Source organism: Phlebotomus argentipes, unplaced genomic scaffold, assembly GCF_947086385.1.
Source record: "Phlebotomus argentipes unplaced genomic scaffold, Phlebotomus argentipes genome assembly contig_5, whole genome shotgun sequence".
In the NCBI taxonomy this organism is placed as follows: Eukaryota; Metazoa; Arthropoda; class Insecta; order Diptera; family Psychodidae; genus Phlebotomus; species Phlebotomus argentipes.
In genome coordinates, this window is record NW_026776165.1 from 2,136,645 (window position 1) to 2,154,349 (window position 17,705).

Genomic DNA, 17,705 nt, shown 5'->3' on the forward strand with positions numbered 1-17,705 from the left:
GCGGTCACCCGGCAGCGCTAGTGTAAAATACGGATGAAATACGAACGAGAGTTTCAGGCCTCGCAGAAGATAAACTCCGCACGTTCGTAAATAATATTAATCATAATCATAATGTTAAACGTATTGTTGCATCGACGGCAAAGCCAGGTATTCATTGCTATTTAGATTTAGCGGATGCATTTTATCACCGGAAGCGAATGTAAATCGAGCGTGGAATTTTAGAGACTTGTTGATGAAGTAAAATTTGTCAATCTATGCAATTTTCAGCAACAAAGGGCAATAAAGACACGCGAAAAGAGGAAAAGCACAAGAAACTAAATGTCCTGATAAGTTTTGGCGGAAACATGGACGAAAACCGCGTCTTATTTAAAGTCTCACAGGCAGAATTCTGAACGCATTTTAGTGGTGAAAATGAACACGAAAATAACTTCTGCGGCAGTTTTTCCTGCGCTTTTCTATCTTGTGATTCTTCTCGGATTCGGTGAGTTGTTCTTCTCATATTTGAAGACAGTGTTTAAGATTTCAATCTCGGTTTTTTCTTAGATTCCTCAGTGGCACTGAATCCAGGAGATGGTAAATTCCCTTGTTTCCCTCGCATTTTTTTTAGGAAACATGAGTTCTATTTTCTTTTTAGTTTTTGCCATAAAAATTGGCGGGTTTGGGAATGGTGGACCAATTTATTCAGGTTTGTACAAAGCCGATAATTGTTATGGAAAAGGAACTTCAAATGTTAAGTGCAATCTTTTTTTCTGCTTAGAGAGTATTACCGTAAATGGTGAAGGTTTTGAGAAATCAGGAAATTTCAAACTTGGTATGCTAAATTCGAATGACGTAATTATAATTGTTTCTTGATCCTTTTTTTTCTTACAGCTGGAATCAATGCTCATTGTAAGATTTTGCCAAATTTAGCTTTGCGGAAGAGTTAGAATGCTTTTTGAATATATCTTTCAATATATTTTTTAGGGGATCAGTCTATTTACACGGACGGAAGAGCAGATGTAACGTTTTATGCTACTGGTAAGAAAATCCACGCGTTAAATATAATGGATTTTACTATGCAATTCATTTTCTTACAGCAATGGATGTCAATGCCATTGACATTTATCTGAACGAAGTTTCAATTTTGTTTTTTTTGGATAATCTTGATCTGGACCTGCTCAATGGCGATTAATGTATTCACATATTTTTCAGTTGCTGACTTAAAATAAAAAACAGCAAACTTAATTACATGACTTTTTGCAAACATTGAACTATTTTGTTTGATATATTTCCTCCTTGGCACAGAATCCGATGCATTTTCCGTTGCATTCGATTCTTTGCGCCTCAATTGCAGCGACCTCTGCGAAACACTTGCTCTAGTTCCATTTTGAAATTTCCGTATGAGAAAATTATCTCTTCCGTGGCCCAAAAATGCCTATTTTGTGGACAGTCTTCAGTGAGACCTCATCTGAACAACTGTAAGTGATATTTTATCGACAAAAAAGCCACTTCCAGTAGTGATTTGTGGTTTTCCGCGATTTTTTATCTCGCCTTTCCAGAACGTAACCTCACTTTTCTTGTTGTTGAGCTGCGCAGAGATTTTACAAATGGGGAATCTTTTCAGTAGCAGAGCACCTGTAGACATGAGTGGACCTGTGGCACAGTTCGTTCGAGACACCATCGCCAGCGACAAGGTGGTGATCTTCTCCAAGACGTACTGCCCGTACTGCCAGATGGCCAAGGAGGTAAGTTTTCCGGCATTTTCCTGCCTTCCCAGATATTTGACAGTGAGACGCCTCGTTCCAGCAATTCCGGAAGCTCGCGCAGGACTTCACATCCATCGAATTGGAGACCAGGGATGATGGCGCAGAGATTCAGGATGTGCTGGGCGAGATAACAGGTGCCCGAACGGTGAGTTGACGCCCATTTGCACTCCCCTCCCCTGGAGAAATGCTCTAATACTTCATCCTGTTGGCCCCCCTCAGGTGCCCAGAGTGTTCGTGAACGGACAGTTCATCGGCGGCGGAACGGACGTGAAGAAGATGGCAAGCAACGGAAGTCTTCAGCAAATGCTAGCGTGATTCATCCTCGCGAATTTCCCCGAAATACTCTCTGTCTCTTTTCCGCGGATATAAATAAACACGTCAGCTGATTCACAGTGTCATTTCCACTTTTCCTCTGCACTTCATCGCATTATTAGTCATTGTGGTGTCCAGGATGCAGATCCCCTACTGGAAGGTCGCCATCTACGGAGTCACTTTCCTGGCGTACGCCTACTCTGGCTACGGTTCCCACATCATTTCCTCGCTCAGGGACTCCCTCATGGCCGCCGAATCGGTCCTGGGCGACGTCTTCCGGAACATCGGGCCGCTGGCGCAGAAATTCAAGACTGTCCAGGAGGTGTTTGACGCCGCTGTGGAGGCGGATTGCATCTTCAAGTGTCCAGGAGGTGAGTGCCAAAGTGTCTCAAGTGCCTCCGGGAGGAATGTGAGGTTGTGAGTCCTTTCACACCGTTAGAAACGGTGTGGCAAAGTGGTTAATTAGGCAAATTATCGAAAACACTTCTTATCACGGCTTGTGCAGTCAAAATAACATCATTCACTCGCCTTATCACTCCGATAAGTCCACAAATAGAAGCAACTTTTTGGGCTCTACAACCGCAGGAATTGGAAGTTTAATGTGAAAAACTTTAATGTGTTTACAGGCGAGACTCCGAAGCAGAATTGGTACCACACGCCCTCGTCCAACGGCTGCGGGGCGCTCGGGCTGAAGGTGGACAAGCAGTACTTGCCGGCGGCCGAGATGGAGAAGTGCTGCGACGCCCACGATCTCTGCTACGACACCTGCAACACGGACAAGGAGCTGTGCGATGCCGACTTCAAGAAGTGCCTCTACCGGCACTGCGACCAGTACGAGGCGCTGGGCGAACTGCCGGCCAAGGGCTGCAAGGCGGCCGCCAAGATGCTCTTCACCGGCACCCTCACGCTGGGCTGCAAAGCCTTCCTGGACGCCCAGACGCGCAGCTGCTACTGCTCGGGAAAGCGGCGCCGCGAGCTCTAGACCACCTTGTAGCGCCCCTTATTGAACACATGGTGCGCCGTGGAGAGCTTCAGGAGCTCCTCCTTGATCAGCCGCGTGATCTCCCTCTTGGCCTTCTGCACCGCCAACTCGTTGCAGCTCTCAATGGCCAGATACAGCTTCCGCTCGCCCTCGGGCGGATTCTTCCCGGGCGCCACGTACGTGCCCCTCACCGTCAATCCCGCCTCGGAGTACTCAGAGATCTGCGCCAGCGCCTCCTTGGACGTCACCTTCCAGCGCGCCTGCTGCGGGAAGTCGTTGATCTCCAGCTCCTCCTCGTACTTCTTGAACGTCGCCTCGCTGTCGGCCGCCGAGGGCTCCTCCTCCTCCTTCGGCTGGTAGTTGAGCTTGTTGTTCAGCTTCGCCGCCAGCTGCTCCGCCACCGTCTTCGCCGTGATGATCGGCTGCGCTGCCGCACCTTTGAGAATCGCCTCAGCCGCCTGCTGCGTGGCGCCCTTCGCCTCCATCCCCAGATTCCGCGCGATGTTGATGCGCGACGCCAGACGCTTGGCCAACTCCAGCTTATCCGTCGACGACGTCTGCGGCAGGTGCGCCGTGGCCATGGGCACTTCCACCTCCTTCACATTTCGCTTCGCCGCGAACATGCTCTCGATCTGCTGGTCAATGTCCTGATCCAAATCGTCCTCCTCGTCTGAGTCCTGCAGCCCGAGCGCCGCTTTCTGGAACTTCTTGCTCTCCTTCACCGCGTTCGCTTCCTGCTCGTCAAACTTGTAGCCTTTTCCGCTGAATCCGCCGCCCGTGTGCACTCGCTTGCCCTCCGCTTCCTGGCCAGTCTTGTACTTCGTCCACAAACTCTGCAGATCCTCCGGCACGGATGCTCCTGACAACTCCAGCGCCCTGATTATGTCTCCCGCGTACCTGATAAAGAAGACGAAGTGATGTAAAATCGATTGGAAGTTATAAATTTATGCTTAGCGAAACTCTCACCTTCCCTGATCGTCCGTGATGAACGTCCAGGCGAATCCCTTGTTGCCCGCCCTTCCCGTCCTGCCGCACCGATGCACATAGTCCTCATAGTGATTGGGACAGTCGTAGTTGATGACCAGAATCAGCTGCTTCACATCCAGCCCACGAGCAGCCACCGAAGTGGCGATCAAGAGCTTCACTCTGCCAGACTTGAAGTCCACAATTGTGGAATCCCTGTCGAACTGATCGATGCCACCGTGGAGACTCATGCACGGATAGCTAGCCTTCATGAGATCCCTCAGCAGGATGTCCGCGTTCTCCTGCTTGTCCACGAACACAATGATGCTGCCGTGCTCCTGGTAGTGACCCAGCAATTCCAGCAACTTGAAGAACTTCGCCTCGTCCTCCAGCACCGCCACGTGCTGCTCCACATCCTTGCACACGACAGAGCGTCCGCCCACCTGCACTTCGATGGGCTTCTTGAGGATCCGCCTGGCCAGCGCCTCCATTTGGCGCGGAAATGTGGCACTGAACATCACAGTTTGCCGATCTGGCCGAATGTTGTCGATGATGCGCATCACTTGTGGCTCAAATCCCATGTCAAACATCCTGTCCGCCTCATCCAGGACGATGTACGTCACGCGCTTGAGATTTGTCACGCGTCCAGAATTCGCGGCCAGCATGTCAATCATCCTGCCCGGCGTGCACACGATGATCTCAGCGCCACGCTTCAGTTCGGCGATCTGCTCGGAGATTCCCGTGCCGCCGTACACACAAACAGCCCGCAGATTGATTGGCTTGGAGAACTTGCGAATGTCCTTGCCGATCTGCATGCACAACTCGCGCGTAGGCGTCATGATGATGGCGATGGGCCCGTCGCCGTCCTCCAGCGGCGGCTGGTCGAGAATGTGGCGGAACATGGGCAGGATGAAGGCCAGTGTCTTCCCACTGCCCGTCTTGGCGATGCCAATCAAATCTCGGCCCGACATTATGGCCGGAATCGCCTGGCACTGAATGGGCGTGGGCTTCTCAAATGACAGCCTCTTCAGCACGTCCAGCTCCTTCTTGGACACTCCGCAGTGCGCCCAGGTCTTGATGGGCTTCGGACACCCTTTGCCCTTCACTTGGATGCCCTCCAAGTCCGACCGGTACTTGTCCACCTCCTCGCCACTCATCTTCGCCAGCTCTGGCACTTCCACGTAGAAGTTCTTGCGGAAGGGCGCATAATTGACGCCCGTGTGATCAATCTTGGCCAATTCCTTCTTGTGTTTGTTCACCAGATTCGCCGCTGTGTCCTTGATGTCCTCCACTTCCTCCTCGGACGAGTACTCGAGTCCGTCCTGGTTCTGCTCGATCAGTTCGCCCTTCTTCTTCGTGCTCACCTCAGACTTCTTCGCCACGCCCGTCATTATCACCACGCCACTCCCGGACTTCTTCATCGGCTGCGAGATCTTGTTCACCTTCCTCACCTCCTCGTTCACTTCCATCATGAAGGCGTCCAGCGGATCGATCTCCTCCTCCTCGGGCACGCCATCTTTCGGCGCCTCCTCCGCTTCGTCCTCAGAATCATCCTCCAGACTCCACTTCTTCGCCGACGGCAGCGTGATGTTCGCCAGAACGCTCACCTTGTCCTTCTTGTTCACCTCCAACTCCTTCCTCTTCCGTTCCGCGCGCCATCGCTCAATCCGCTCGCGCCTCTTCGTCATCTCCAACTCCAGCCGGCGCTGCTCCTCCTCCTTGTCAATTGCGCCCATATCGAAGGTCTCCTCCTTCACCTCCTGCGCCTCCTTCGCCTCGCGCTCTCTGTTGCGCTCCTTGGCCAGCTTCATTGCCGCCTCGCGCTCCTTCGCGTACGCATAAACGCCTTTGCTGCTCTTCGACGAGCTGCTGCCGTGCTTCCTCTCCCGGCTACGATCTCTGCTCCTCTCCGTGTCTCGCCTCTCCTTCTTGGACCTCCTCTCCTTGTCCCGTGACTTGGAGCGCCGGGCGCGCTTTCGCTCCGGAGAGCCGCTTCCCCGTCTGTCGCGTCTGCAAAAGAGCCCCAAATATTGTAACATAACCTCAAGTATTGTTTTTTCACAATTTTCCACGAGAATATCGCGAAAAAGTGCATAAAGCATTATTACACTCACCCGCTTGTGTTTCCTCTGGCCATTTTTGTGTGAATATTAGATATGCGAGAGTTGCACAGGTATTTATGCGAAAAATACGTATAGATCGGTATTTAATTGGTTTGTGACAACACCGACGTTCCGAATTTTCCTTTCAGAGCGTCCGGATTCCGAAGATGAGCCGAATGGTTGACGAACGCGAGCGTGACATAACCTCAATATTCAATGTTTAACAGTTGCGCATTTTCTCTGATTTTCCTTGTATTTTCGTGAATTTTCATCCCTGACATGCTGAAATTAATCTCCAGACTCTCGTCGAGGAGTCTCTTGAAGAGATCCACAGTAATCAGTGTTGAAATCACTCAGAAATCACATCTTTCCGACAAGCGTCCAGCGGCTTTGCGAAGCCGGAAGGCAAAATCGAGTACAAAGGAGGTAAAAAGGCGGTTTTTCGTCCTTCTTAGGACCCTCTCTCACCGGAATGCTTTCCTCTTTCAGGTGCAATACTTTGTCGACGCGAAGAGGGTGAGAGCGATTGGCGGCAAAGGTGGAGATGGCTGTATTTCTTTTTTGCAACTCTGGGCGAATGACAAGGCGGGCCCGGATGGGGGCGATGGAGGAAACGGGGGCCATGTGATCTTCCAAGCGTCGATCGGAGTGAGGGATCTGCAGAACGTGGGCAGTGTCGTGACTGGAGAGAGTGGCGAGAATGGGCGCAACAAGGATTGTCATGGAGAGTGTGCCAAGCACACTATTGTTCCTGTGCCGCTGGGGACGATTTTCCGGGACTTGTCCGGACAGATTGTGGGTGATCTGGGGCGCGAAGGACTGATGTTCATCGGAGCGAGAGGTGGTGCTGGTGGGAAAGGGAATCACTTCTTCATATCCGACACAATTCAGGCGCCAAAAGTCTGCCAATATGGCGCCGAAGGGGAAAACATTTCGTATCAGGTGGAAGTGCAGAGCATCGCTCACATCGGCTTACTGGGCATGCCGAATGCCGGAAAGAGCACCCTTCTGCGTGCCATCACGAGGGCGCGGCCCAAGGTTGCTCCCTATCCCTTCACGACGCTGAAACCTCACCTGGGAATTGTGCACTATGACGATTACGTCCAGATCGCAATTGCCGACCTGCCCGGACTCATTCCTGGCTCCCATCGCAACCGAGGCCTGGGCATTCAATTCCTGAAGCACGTGGAGCGCTGCAATACACTGCTATTCATCCTGGACGTGTCCGTTGTGGAGCCTTGGCAGCATTTCGAGCAGCTGCAGTTTGAGCTGAGTCAGTTCAATCCGGACCTGCTGAAGCGCACGCAGATCATCGTGGCCAACAAGATTGACCTGCCAGAGAGTGAGGAGAACCTGAAGCTGCTGCGGCAGCGCGTGAAGGTGCCAATTCTGGAGATCAGCGCCAAGAATGGCACGAATCTCAACACGCTTCTCTCCAAGATCCGGGAAATCTACGACGCGGCTCAGGAGGAGGCAGAAAATCAGGCTTCTGGTGAATAATATTCCCTATTTACACCTTGATTGACATTGATTTGCTGGACAGACTGAATAGAAGGAATTCTTTGATATGAAATATATTTTACAGTCCAAAGACACTGGAAAATCTAGCTTTTGCTTGCGTTTATTCAATTTGCCAGTGCACCAAATCCAGAAATCTCAATACAAATGGTGAATTTTATAAATATGACACTATTTTCTACACGTGCGGATGCTGCAAAATTATCAAAACAGCCTGATTTCCTCAGAATCTCGCGTGAATCTCTCTTTTATTGATGCTGCGAATGCTTTAATTGAGCTTCTTCGTGGCGAAATCCTCAGCAGTTTGGATGATGTCCTGCACCTTGGCCAGGAAGATCCCTTGAGCGCGCTCTGGAGTGCCTCCGCCGCGTCCGCCGAAGCCACTCGTGACGTGCGTGACCCACTCGTTGGCCTTCAGTGGGCATGCCTTGTCGGGAACGACGGCCATTGCATTGACTTTGCCACTCTCCGACTCGACGGTGAGATAGAGGCGCGGCAGGGCGGCCAGGCGCGGTTGCTCCTTGCCCAGGATGTCCTTGGGAATGGAGATCTCATGCTCGCCCACGTCCAGCTGCATGACGAGGAACTTGGCGTCGTTGGGCAGCGTCTCATTGATGCCGCTGAGATCTTCCAGCACTTTTGTCACGGTTTCCTTCTGCAGGCGCTTCCGCTTCTCAATCACAGCTTTCGTGAGGCTGTTCAGGGCATTCCTCAGCTCGTGCTTCCGCACGTACGGTATGACGGATTGGGCCACATTCTCCTGCAGTTGGGCGATTCGCTTGAGTGCGCCGGAGAGGTTTGTGCCAGCGTCCACAAGCTTCTTCAGCTCCTCGGCGCGTTCAGTGAAGAGTCGGGCGCGCGTCAGGGCATTGTCCGCCTCTGGACCGGTGAGGGCGACAATTCTGCGGATGCCACGGGCGATGGACTCTTCGCTCACCACGACAAAGTGCCCAATGTGTCCTGCCCAGTGCAAATGAGTGCCGCCGCAGAACTCCACGGACGTCTTCAGTCCTGCCTCGCCCTTGGGATTCTTCTCCAGCTCATCCACGGGCACCTCGAAGGCGATCACTCGCACGGGATCGGGATAGACCTCATCGAAGACGGATCTCAGGCCCTGGATGGTCTTGGCGAGGGCCAGACTCGCCTCCTTGGCGTAGATGCGGACGTTTCGCCGTGAGTAATCGTTGACAATCTCCTCGATGGCCTGAACGTGCTCAATAGTGAGTCCAGAATCCAGATTGAAGTCAAAGCGGAGTTTCTCGGGCACCACAAGCGAGCCCTTCTGGTTCACGGCGCCGCCCAGGACGCGAATGAGGGCGTGATTGAGAGCGTGAGTGGCTGAGTGGTTGTTCATCGTCAGGCGACGCCGCACTTCGTCGATCTGCAGCTGAACAGTGTCACCCACTCTCAGGCTTCCCTCCACTTTGCCGATGTGCAGAATGAATCCGCCGTGATTGAAGACCTTCTCCACGAGGAATTCACCTTCTTCGCCCTTCGTCAGCACGCCATGGTCGTAGATTTGTCCTCCGGACTCGGCATAGAAGTAGGTCTTGTCCAGCAGAACTCCAGCTGTTTGGCCGGCAGTGACTTCCTCTACAAACTCAGAACCTACGCGCAGGGCGACAATCTTCGCCGGTGGACTGGGATGGAAGATGTACTCGTTCTCATTGTCTGGATTGCGCTCGTAGCGGTATTTGAAGGAGTCATCAGTCGTGGCCACACCTTTGGCCTCCAGTTCAGACAAGGCGTGCACATCCAGCGAGATGATGTGCTCCTTGGCAGCCTCCTTGCCCTGAGACAGCACATGAGCGCGCTCCTTGGCAACCTCATAGGCTTCCATGTCGATGGCCAGACCCTTCTCCTCGGCCATGAGATGCGTGAGATCCACAGGGAAGCCGAAGGTGTCGTACAGTCGCCAAGCCACGTCTCCGGGCACAATCTTAGCGTCGCCCAGCTTTGCGATGGTGCGATTGAGGAGATTTCTGCCCCTGACCAGCGTCTTGAGGAACTGCTGCTCCTCCTCATTGATGATATCGACAATTCTCTGGGGATTGTTGGCAATTTCTGGGAATGTGTCGCCCAACAGTTCCACCACAGTGCTCACCAGACCGGCAAACATTCCCGGCTTGGCGTTCAGCTTCTCCGTGGCAAATCTCACGGCGCGCCTCAAGATTCTCCGCAGAACATAGCCTCTGCCCGTGTTGTCCGGACACCCACCGTCCGACAGGGCGATGGTGATTGTGCGAGCGTGATCAGCCAGGACGCGATAAGCCATGTCCACGCCGTCGTTGTCCTCAGCGCCAACCCTCCCCTGGTACTTCGGAGCGCCCGTGGCGGCCTGGATGGCCTCGAAGATGGGCACAAAGATGTCCGTGTCGTAATTCGATCGCTTCCCTTGGATAACAGACACCAGGCGCTCGAATCCCATTCCGCAGTCAATGTGCTTCTTGGGCAGCAACTTGAGTTTCCCATCAGCCTCGCGATTGAACTGGATGAAGACGAGATTCCAGATCTCCAGGACGTCCGGATCGTCCATGTTGACCAATTCGGGCACACTTCGGTCGCCGATGCGATCGAAATGCAGTTCAGAACACGGTCCGCAGGGTCCAGTCTCGCCCATCTCCCAGAAGTTGTCCTTCATGCTGCCCGGAAGGATGTGAGCCTCTCGCACGCCGAGCTGCAGCCAGATTTCACGGCATTCCAGGTCGGGCTCGAGTCCAGCGGCGGCGTCACCGCCGAAGTACGTCACATAGAGGCGCTCCTTGGGCAGACAGAGGCGCTCAGTGAGGAATTCCCAGGCCCAGGTGCAGATTTCGCGCTTAAAGTAATCGCCAAACGACCAATTTCCCAGCATCTCGAAGAACGTGTGGTGATACACATCCTTGCCCACGTCGTCCAGGTCGTTGTGCTTTCCGCCAGCACGGATGCACTTCTGCGTGTTGGCCACGCGCTTCCAGATCGCCATGTCGCTCTTGGGATTCGCGGTGCCCAGAAAGATGGGCTTGAATTGATTCATTCCGGCATTGGCGAACAGCAGCGTCGGATCGTCCAGGGGAATTGTCGATGAAGAGTGGACGTAGATGTGCTCCTTCTCGGCGAAGAAGTCCAGGAACTTGCGCCGTATCTGCTTGGCTGTGAGCGTGGAATCCATTCCGGGGACTGCAAAGAGGACACACCAATTGAGGTTAGAGTGAATGGTTGTGAACACATACGTTTATCCGCCTGGGGCGCTATGGCAATTCCACAGACAGGCATTCTCTGACTCGTGTAATCTACTTTGAGACACCTTTCACCTCAATGCAGAGCAATTTGCTGAGCAAACACGAAACATTGACACGTTGCCATGAGAAGCCGCCGAAGAATGGCACTTTCTTCAGTTTTCTCACCTTTTCCTACAGATTTTCCTTATGACACACAATCACTGGTACTCTCAGAACTTTTCTCTCACTCCACGCGGTGGAAATTTACTGATTTCACTCGGATTTTATGATGAAATACGCCTGCAAACTCCTCTGACGAAGTGCGCTCTGGCAGTGGGAAAGAGACAGTGTGATGTCACACATAGTTTTCCGGAAAGTGTCCCACAATTGGGACTAATGTTTACATTTTTTATTCACATACAGAAACAGGGGAAAAAAGTAACATTTTCTCGATTTTCTCACACCTCTAAGCCGCACTTTGTCTATAATTCTTCACATCGATCATCTTTTTGCCGCACATCGAGCAGATGCCCTTCTTGTAGGCGCAGGACTGGCAATAGTGACTTCCTGCCTGATGAACCTTCTGTCGGCAGATTCTGCAAAGAAGCCCAGATCAAGTGCGATTTAGACACTCTCATTCTACTCTGTATTCATTGATTAATGCAGTAAATTCGATAAATACCTGCAAGGTGGGAAGGTTTTGCCAATGGGATTGAATCTCTGTTTTGCTGTCACGAGAGCTTTGTTTTCATTGATTTTCCGTCCGCCAGACTCAACTGTGTTTCTCGCTCCCGATTTCCATGTGTCCGGTGTCACTATTTTGTCGAGTTTCTTCTCACATTTCTCACAAACCATCGCTAAAACTGCAGAAATGCACGAAACAGTGGAATCAAAACAAAACCCTTGAAGTACAGAAATGTCCCAAATTGTCTTTCAGTTAACTTCACACCCTTCGCGCCTTGCACATAACCTCACAGTTTGAAATGTAACGACAATGAAAATTGCACACACAGAATTTTCCTCCATTTTCGTGCAGAGACCATTATTTCCAATATTGTGTACATCTTCATGGAGAGGCATAATCATGAGCGGAGTGAATGCGAGAAAATCCGCACATAAATCCTCCTCTTTTGGGGCCAGAATTCTGTGTGTATTGAATGGAAAATGGTCGGGCGGAGGATATTGATATGTCGCAGAGCAGGCAAAGCGGATTGCCAAACAGTGCACACAGAAGATGGGTAAAAACTATAAAAGCTAAGCTCCTGACATTCACCCAGTCACGATTTTGAGGCATCCGAGTGGGATTTTTGGGATTCGTCAAATTGATCGATGGTGTGAGTTTTTGACGTGACTTTCATTCGCTGTGTTGTAGATTGACTTGAATATATTCAGGGATTATTCAGGACAATTTTCCCACTTTGCGGTGTACACAATATCAATTGAGAGGTGCAACTTTGCTGAAACGAGAAATGTGATTTCCAATTAAATGCTAAACTTCCTCAGGAAATTCGATAAAATCTCATAGTCTGCAAATCAAATTTCGCTGCAACTGGTGCCACATTTTCGTAGCATTTTCTCCACTACAATTCATGGAAATTCACAAAGTTGGAATGCAATTGAATGCGATTATCATTTTGCAAATAGTTCGCCTTGTGCCAAAGTTGAGGTCAAATGATTCTCTTGAGAGTCTCTTGACTTGCAGAATCATTATGATTTCTGAGAATTTTCTTGTATTTTGCCACACAGAATAAAGTTCATGAGGTCAATCAACCTGTACTAGAATTGAGACATTCTTTCTCAACCACTTGCTGATATTTTTGTCACATAAATTGCGCTCGACATTCTGTTCAGAGGATTTCAGCCCCTTTTTCAACCCCAGACAGCTCTTTGATAAAAATCCTACAACAATTGAGTGCAGAATTGACAGGAGAAAGGCAAGCGTTTCCACTATTTTTCCACGTCAATTCACCAAACTGATAATTATGATTTTGATGATTCACTTTGTTGGTATGTTTGTCGAATTTCCCGAAATTTCCCGCAATGTCATAGCACGTTTTGCGCGTTCATTTCTTTTTCATTCTGGTCGAATTCATGCCGATAAATCACAGCGTGATTGTTTCATACAATGCAATGGGGCGAGGGTGGAAAAAAAGAGGAATTTGGCGTACAAGAAACTTCGAGCACGCACTGTAAATCGCACAATTTATCGCTTCTGTAATTTCCAATGAATCTCAAATGAATATTGACGGAGCTTTTTCACTCACGCCGTGAATTGATGGTTTGTCGTAAAATGTTACAGGCAAAATCCACTGTGGGAGTGACAAATTTTTCCACGTGAAAAAAGAAAATATTATTCAATATCGCAGCAGTGGAATCTCGCCCAGAATGGAATTTATGCCATTTTATGGGCCACTCCCTTCACAATCAGCCGCCCTACAGCCGGGAAATTTGCAATTTTATGTGGAAATTCTCATCATGAAATCATATCATTTCATCGAGGGAAATTCAATGAGTGCACATCGTGCAGACGCGCCGGAGTGGAGTGTCTGAGCGACGTGAGGGTGATTTGGCATTGCCACGGAGGTTGTGCACGCTGTGCGCCGACCCGGCCTATTTTGGGAGCCTCTCCTTGGCGGCAGTGATGCCGAGAGTAGTTGGCAGATAGGCGAGCACGCTTGGGTGTTGGGAGGAATTCTCCCAGTATCAGCAATGGCAATCAAATCACCTCCGCTCCTCCCGAAGCCTATGCAAATAGTGCTCGGCTCCTGTGGGATGGCGTTTATACATTGGTGGGCCTGGAATTAGTGGCAACGATCGCAATTTGTGAGTGATGGTGGAACAACCCTCGTCAAGGCGTCGCTCCACGTGCGCGCCCAAGGAATTAATTGTGGCACACAGGCTCTCGCAATGATGAGAGGATAATCGCTGAAGCTCTCTCTGATGATGGTGTTCTCGAAGGGTTAAGACGACGCGTCGGTGGGGAATTGGCAGATGAAATGCTCTTCCGCCCATCAAATCATTCAAACTCTTATCAAGCGTCAGCCCCGCAGGTGATCAAGACAATGGCGTATGAGAGGAAGGAATGTTAGGCGAAAGGCCTGGGGGTGTCGTAATTAAACTTAAGCAAGACAAATTCATCCGCCGAATCCCATATCCTTCCCTCGTCATCCTTGCAGGTGTGATAAATCGCCCAAGATTGGTGACAAGTGCGAAGGTGAAATTTCCCTGATGATGACATGTACAAATTGCCTGGCCAACCACGTGACTGGCGGGGCAGAGGCTTTTTACTGGGGCTCCAACGCCAGAATTCAATCCAATCGAGTCTATCCGGAGGGGCGAAATGAATGACTCCGCTTGCCACAGTGGACAGTTGATAGTGTAGGCAGAATGCGGAAAAATTAAATGTCGAAAACAATTTTCTAACGCCCCAAGGGATTAAATAGATTTTCCACTCTGCAGAATTACAGACACATTTTTCGCATTTCGTCCAATCAGCGGAAAAAATTCATTGATTGCGACAGAAGAGTGATTTTTCATTGGTTTTTACGCTAGAATGAAGTGAAATTTAACCCTATGCAGATCTAAAGTTGAGTCTAGAAAATTCTGTCATTCAAACTCTAAGCGTCATATTCCAATGGCATTAAAGTTATCGACAATTAATGTCAATAAGATTTTAACAAAATTTTTAGGGAAAAAATAGCTCATATCCACAATTTGTGAACTAATTAGTCCATGCCAGTTTTATTTTTCCTCTAAAATAGTGTTTAATGTCTTATCTTTGGTATTTTCTACCTAAATAGCTGACAAACAATTGATCTTATTTGTTAAATTATCCATTTTTGCTTTGATTGTCAGGCTCAATTTTGCTAAAATTTGTGTTCTCTGAGAGAAATGATTTATCAATTTTTACTTTCTCCTTTGGCACTATTTTAATTATTCCTATATATGTACATATAGTAGATCGGAAATGTGATCAGAAGTTCAAAACTTCACCGAACAGTAAACACAGTGAAGTGGTTTTGAGAATGACAAGCCTTTTGCTTGCCTTAACGTCCTGAAGCGGCACACCAAAGTGTGCGGTGATGCAAGAATGTCCCACATATTGAATGGGTTTCTGAAGGAGATTCTCTCGTGTGGGTGAATTGATAAGGTAAGATTAGTAAATAAACTTTTAATTAAATTACCCGTGAATTTAGTGTTGCTCCTTATGCAAGTAATGCAAGCTGAACTTTATCGTCTTGGCCCAACTTCTCCCTCTCTCTCTCTCTCTCTCTCTCTCTCTCTTTCACCTGTTCTCGCTCTCACTCTTGGTCACTTGGGATTTTTGCACGTCTCCGGTAATTGGATTTGAATGTCACCTGCGGGATTTTCCCCTTCGGTGGCGTTTTGGGTGTGTTGACACGCGGACTTTGGATCCCTTTCCTGCCGTCTTGCTCCCGGAGGCGAATAATGATGTTTACGGAGAAAAGGTGTATCAGCGTGTCGGTTTAAATTGGACGAAGCGGACGTCGTGGAGAACAATTTCGCTGGCCTAATGGTCAAAAGGACCCTTTCGCTGTGGGAGCGGCAATAAAAGATCCAATATATGGGTGTTTTCGCTGTGTCCGGAGTGAGGGGTGGGAAAATAACAACCCAAAGAGACACGGACAAATCGCAATTTATATCACCCGCCTCAAATGGATGTTGCAGGTATCATATCGTCTCATTGAAACTGAGATAACGGATCAGAAGGGATGGGATTTTGCCGGGGAGTCACATGAAATGGATTTGTTTTGTCGACTCGAAGGATTTGATTTCTCACACCCACACCATACTCGAGTTGGGTATTGATTTTGACGTCGTAAATGCAAAGGTATATCCACAATATGGCATTTTGTGCTCTCTTCTGCTATGTCTTGTCGCTCAAAGTGGGAGATTTTGTCATTAAATTCAACAGCAAACGGCTTTGTATCGATGGTTATTGTTTTAATTAAATGTATATATAGTGAGCACATGGACAGATGGCGCTGACCGCAGCCAGCATACTTTGATTTTAGCATCACACCGCAACTTTGCAATTAATTTGCTGCACATTGACAGTGAATTGAGTTTGAAAAACACATTAAATACCATTTAAAATAACTGAGCTGATAAAATTAAAACCTCAAATTCGTTTAATCATGGCAAAAAATAGAACATTATAGAAATTTTATGTCACTTTATGTACCTATATTTAATTTAATAAGTCAAACAAATTATTACAATATTTATAAACCACGCTGTCCAAATATTTGTCACAATCAATTTAATATATTTTTGAACTAATATTGCTCGTGATGTTCGAGTGAAAGGTTGAAAATCAGTGGCCAAATTGACTGACCAGCAAATGAAGATTAATTTCATTAAATATTACGTTTAATTATATCCAATTCTACGTCAAATATAAAAGCATTAATTCACATATAGAAATTTATTCATCACGAGATTGTAAATATTGAATGAATACGTTTGCCATTAAATATTTCGCATAATCGCTCGTGTGAACAGTTTTCGCTAAATCCTAGCCACAACTGTTTAGAGTACTAATTAATAATCCTGGACAAATTTGTCGCACGGAAAAATGTGTAGGTGAGTTTTGGAGTTGAAAGCTCTGCCTGGAATTTCTTTAGCATATCATTTGCATCCCAAGTGTTGTGGCACGGCAATAAACTGGCTGTGAAATGAGTGGTAATGCTCGTCTGGTTATCATGGGGATATTAAAACGTGTCTCACGCGATACCATTTTGTATTTAAATCGTCAACATTTACCGCCATTATTGTTCATTTAGTGTTATAATTTATTTATTCAGCTGCCATAACACTTCTCTTCGCTAAACTTTGTTGTCTTGCTTAACAAAAATGACTGTGACTTTGCTAACATCATGTAGCACATGTACATTAGTTCATTTGCCGAGAAGTAATATTGCTGCAGAGCGTCACTGGTTGAAAAAGAATACTAAACAGTGTATAAAGATCCGCCCATTCGATCGCCCCGCCCAGTAGAATTATGAATTTGTGTTTTTCTCCTCAGTGTTTGTTCTATTTTACCGCTGATTTTTTTTTGACTTCCTCACAATGACTCCTTAAACCGCGAATTTTCCTTGTCATGCATTAAAAATAATGGAGTTGTAGGCCTTCAGCGCGACGGCAAATCTTTGGGGAGCACGTTTGGCGTGTGGTGTCTCAAGGGTGCGCGCGAGTGCGTGGAAAAAGAAGTAAAAGTGCGCGCCTGGGGCGCGTATTACGCTGGAGAAAATGAGGAAATATTGCGTGAATTTTGCCAACAGAGACATTTTGCCAGGCTATTGAAAATCAACAAGTTCTCGGCTGGTGTGATTGTGCCAGGCGATGCTGTGATGTAGAAGCCCGCCAACGTGGGGTAGTGCACAAGAAGGGCGCGAACTCTTCATGGGACGAGAGTGGAGGGAGTTGGAAAATTATGGAAATTTCTCACTCTGTCGCCCTTGGGTTTTCACTCGTGTTTCCTTTTCGTCACTGCCTTTTTTTGCCATTCTTTTTATTTAGGAAAAACTACCCCTTTGAAGGTGGCTGATGTGTCATGAGTGAGAAGAAGAGGAGCGCTGAAAGGAGAGCATTTGAGAATTCTTCCTCACAATATTCACACAGCTCGTTTGCATAATAAAGGGTTGATCACTATCGACTCTTTCTCTCTGTCTCATCCACCCAATCTCCCTTTTTCCCGGGGAAAATTCACACTACCGCTCTCCCACACCGCAATTGCTGAGTATGAGCAGATGAGCTCTTGCAGAGACTCCTTTTCCCATATATGAGGATTTTATTTTACCATCAAGTCGCACGCACTTTGAATGAAATTGAATTTTTCCTCCCCAACCCCACTGTCATC

The 17,705-nt window shown here is 48.5% G+C and overlaps 6 protein-coding genes across 6 annotated transcripts; 3 read left to right on the forward strand and 3 right to left on the reverse strand.

Moving 5' to 3' along the window:
- The first annotated feature begins 1,430 nt into the window (after positions 1 to 1,430).
- Positions 1,431 to 2,131, forward strand: LOC132265953 (uncharacterized). The gene is made up of 3 exons (XM_059766755.1): positions 1,431 to 1,724; positions 1,786 to 1,890; positions 1,965 to 2,131. The coding sequence occupies exons 1-3, from the start codon at positions 1,587 to 1,589 to the stop codon at positions 2,058 to 2,060; spliced, it is 339 nt and encodes a 112-aa protein (XP_059622738.1). The 5' UTR covers positions 1,431 to 1,586; the 3' UTR covers positions 2,061 to 2,131.
- On the forward strand, positions 2,119 to 3,039 carry LOC132265951 (group XIIB secretory phospholipase A2-like protein). Its single transcript, XM_059766753.1, has 2 exons — positions 2,119 to 2,428; positions 2,684 to 3,039. The coding sequence occupies exons 1-2, from the start codon at positions 2,197 to 2,199 to the stop codon at positions 3,037 to 3,039; spliced, it is 588 nt and encodes a 195-aa protein (XP_059622736.1). The 5' UTR covers positions 2,119 to 2,196.
- LOC132265944 (probable ATP-dependent RNA helicase DDX46) lies at positions 3,036 to 6,247 on the reverse strand. Its single transcript, XM_059766746.1, has 3 exons — positions 6,117 to 6,247; positions 4,006 to 6,012; positions 3,036 to 3,936 (listed from the first exon to the last, which is right to left on the reverse strand). Exons 1-3 carry the CDS (start codon positions 6,137 to 6,139, stop codon positions 3,036 to 3,038), a joined length of 2,931 nt encoding a protein of 976 aa, XP_059622729.1. The 5' UTR covers positions 6,140 to 6,247.
- Positions 6,248 to 6,296: 49 nt separating this feature from the next.
- LOC132265948 (mitochondrial ribosome-associated GTPase 2) lies at positions 6,297 to 7,671 on the forward strand. Its single transcript, XM_059766749.1, has 2 exons — positions 6,297 to 6,530; positions 6,594 to 7,671. The coding sequence occupies exons 1-2, from the start codon at positions 6,384 to 6,386 to the stop codon at positions 7,602 to 7,604; spliced, it is 1,158 nt and encodes a 385-aa protein (XP_059622732.1). The 5' UTR covers positions 6,297 to 6,383; the 3' UTR covers positions 7,605 to 7,671.
- A 213-nt stretch (positions 7,672 to 7,884) lies between these two features.
- Positions 7,885 to 11,184, reverse strand: LOC132265945 (alanine--tRNA ligase, cytoplasmic). The gene is made up of 2 exons (XM_059766747.1): positions 11,009 to 11,184; positions 7,885 to 10,781 (listed from the first exon to the last, which is right to left on the reverse strand). The coding sequence occupies exon 2, from the start codon at positions 10,771 to 10,773 to the stop codon at positions 7,891 to 7,893; it is 2,883 nt and encodes a 960-aa protein (XP_059622730.1). The 5' UTR covers positions 10,774 to 10,781; positions 11,009 to 11,184; the 3' UTR covers positions 7,885 to 7,890.
- A 10-nt stretch (positions 11,185 to 11,194) lies between these two features.
- LOC132265954 (cysteine-rich PDZ-binding protein) lies at positions 11,195 to 11,755 on the reverse strand. Its single transcript, XM_059766756.1, has 2 exons — positions 11,505 to 11,755; positions 11,195 to 11,418 (listed from the first exon to the last, which is right to left on the reverse strand). Exons 1-2 carry the CDS (start codon positions 11,675 to 11,677, stop codon positions 11,289 to 11,291), a joined length of 303 nt encoding a protein of 100 aa, XP_059622739.1. The 5' UTR covers positions 11,678 to 11,755; the 3' UTR covers positions 11,195 to 11,288.
- Positions 11,756 to 17,705: the final 5,950 nt, after the last annotated feature.

Coding starts and splice junctions, on each gene's coding strand:
- LOC132265953 (XM_059766755.1), top strand. CDS start 1,587: ATGGGGAATCTTTTCAGTAGCAGAGCACCTGTAGACATGAGTGGACCT. Junction 1,725..1,785: donor ACTGCCAGATGGCCAAGGAG/GTAAGTTTTCCG, acceptor GCCTCGTTCCAG/CAATTCCGGAAGCTCGCGCA. Junction 1,891..1,964: donor AGATAACAGGTGCCCGAACG/GTGAGTTGACGC, acceptor GGCCCCCCTCAG/GTGCCCAGAGTGTTCGTGAA.
- LOC132265951 (XM_059766753.1), top strand. CDS start 2,197: ATGCAGATCCCCTACTGGAAGGTCGCCATCTACGGAGTCACTTTCCTG. Junction 2,429..2,683: donor CATCTTCAAGTGTCCAGGAG/GTGAGTGCCAAA, acceptor ATGTGTTTACAG/GCGAGACTCCGAAGCAGAAT.
- LOC132265944 (XM_059766746.1), bottom strand. CDS start 6,139: ATGGCCAGAGGAAACACAAGCGG. Junction 6,013..6,116: donor GCCAGAGGAAACACAAGCGG/GTGAGTGTAATA, acceptor GCTCTTTTGCAG/ACGCGACAGACGGGGAAGCG. Junction 3,937..4,005: donor ATCACGGACGATCAGGGAAG/GTGAGAGTTTCG, acceptor CTTCTTTATCAG/GTACGCGGGAGACATAATCA.
- LOC132265948 (XM_059766749.1), top strand. CDS start 6,384: ATGCTGAAATTAATCTCCAGACTCTCGTCGAGGAGTCTCTTGAAGAGA. Junction 6,531..6,593: donor CAAAATCGAGTACAAAGGAG/GTAAAAAGGCGG, acceptor TTCCTCTTTCAG/GTGCAATACTTTGTCGACGC.
- LOC132265945 (XM_059766747.1), bottom strand. CDS start 10,773: ATGGATTCCACGCTCACAGCCAAGCAGATACGGCGCAAGTTCCTGGAC.
- LOC132265954 (XM_059766756.1), bottom strand. CDS start 11,677: ATGGTTTGTGAGAAATGTGAGAAGAAACTCGACAAAATAGTGACACCG. Junction 11,419..11,504: donor AAAACCTTCCCACCTTGCAG/GTATTTATCGAA, acceptor GCTTCTTTGCAG/AATCTGCCGACAGAAGGTTC.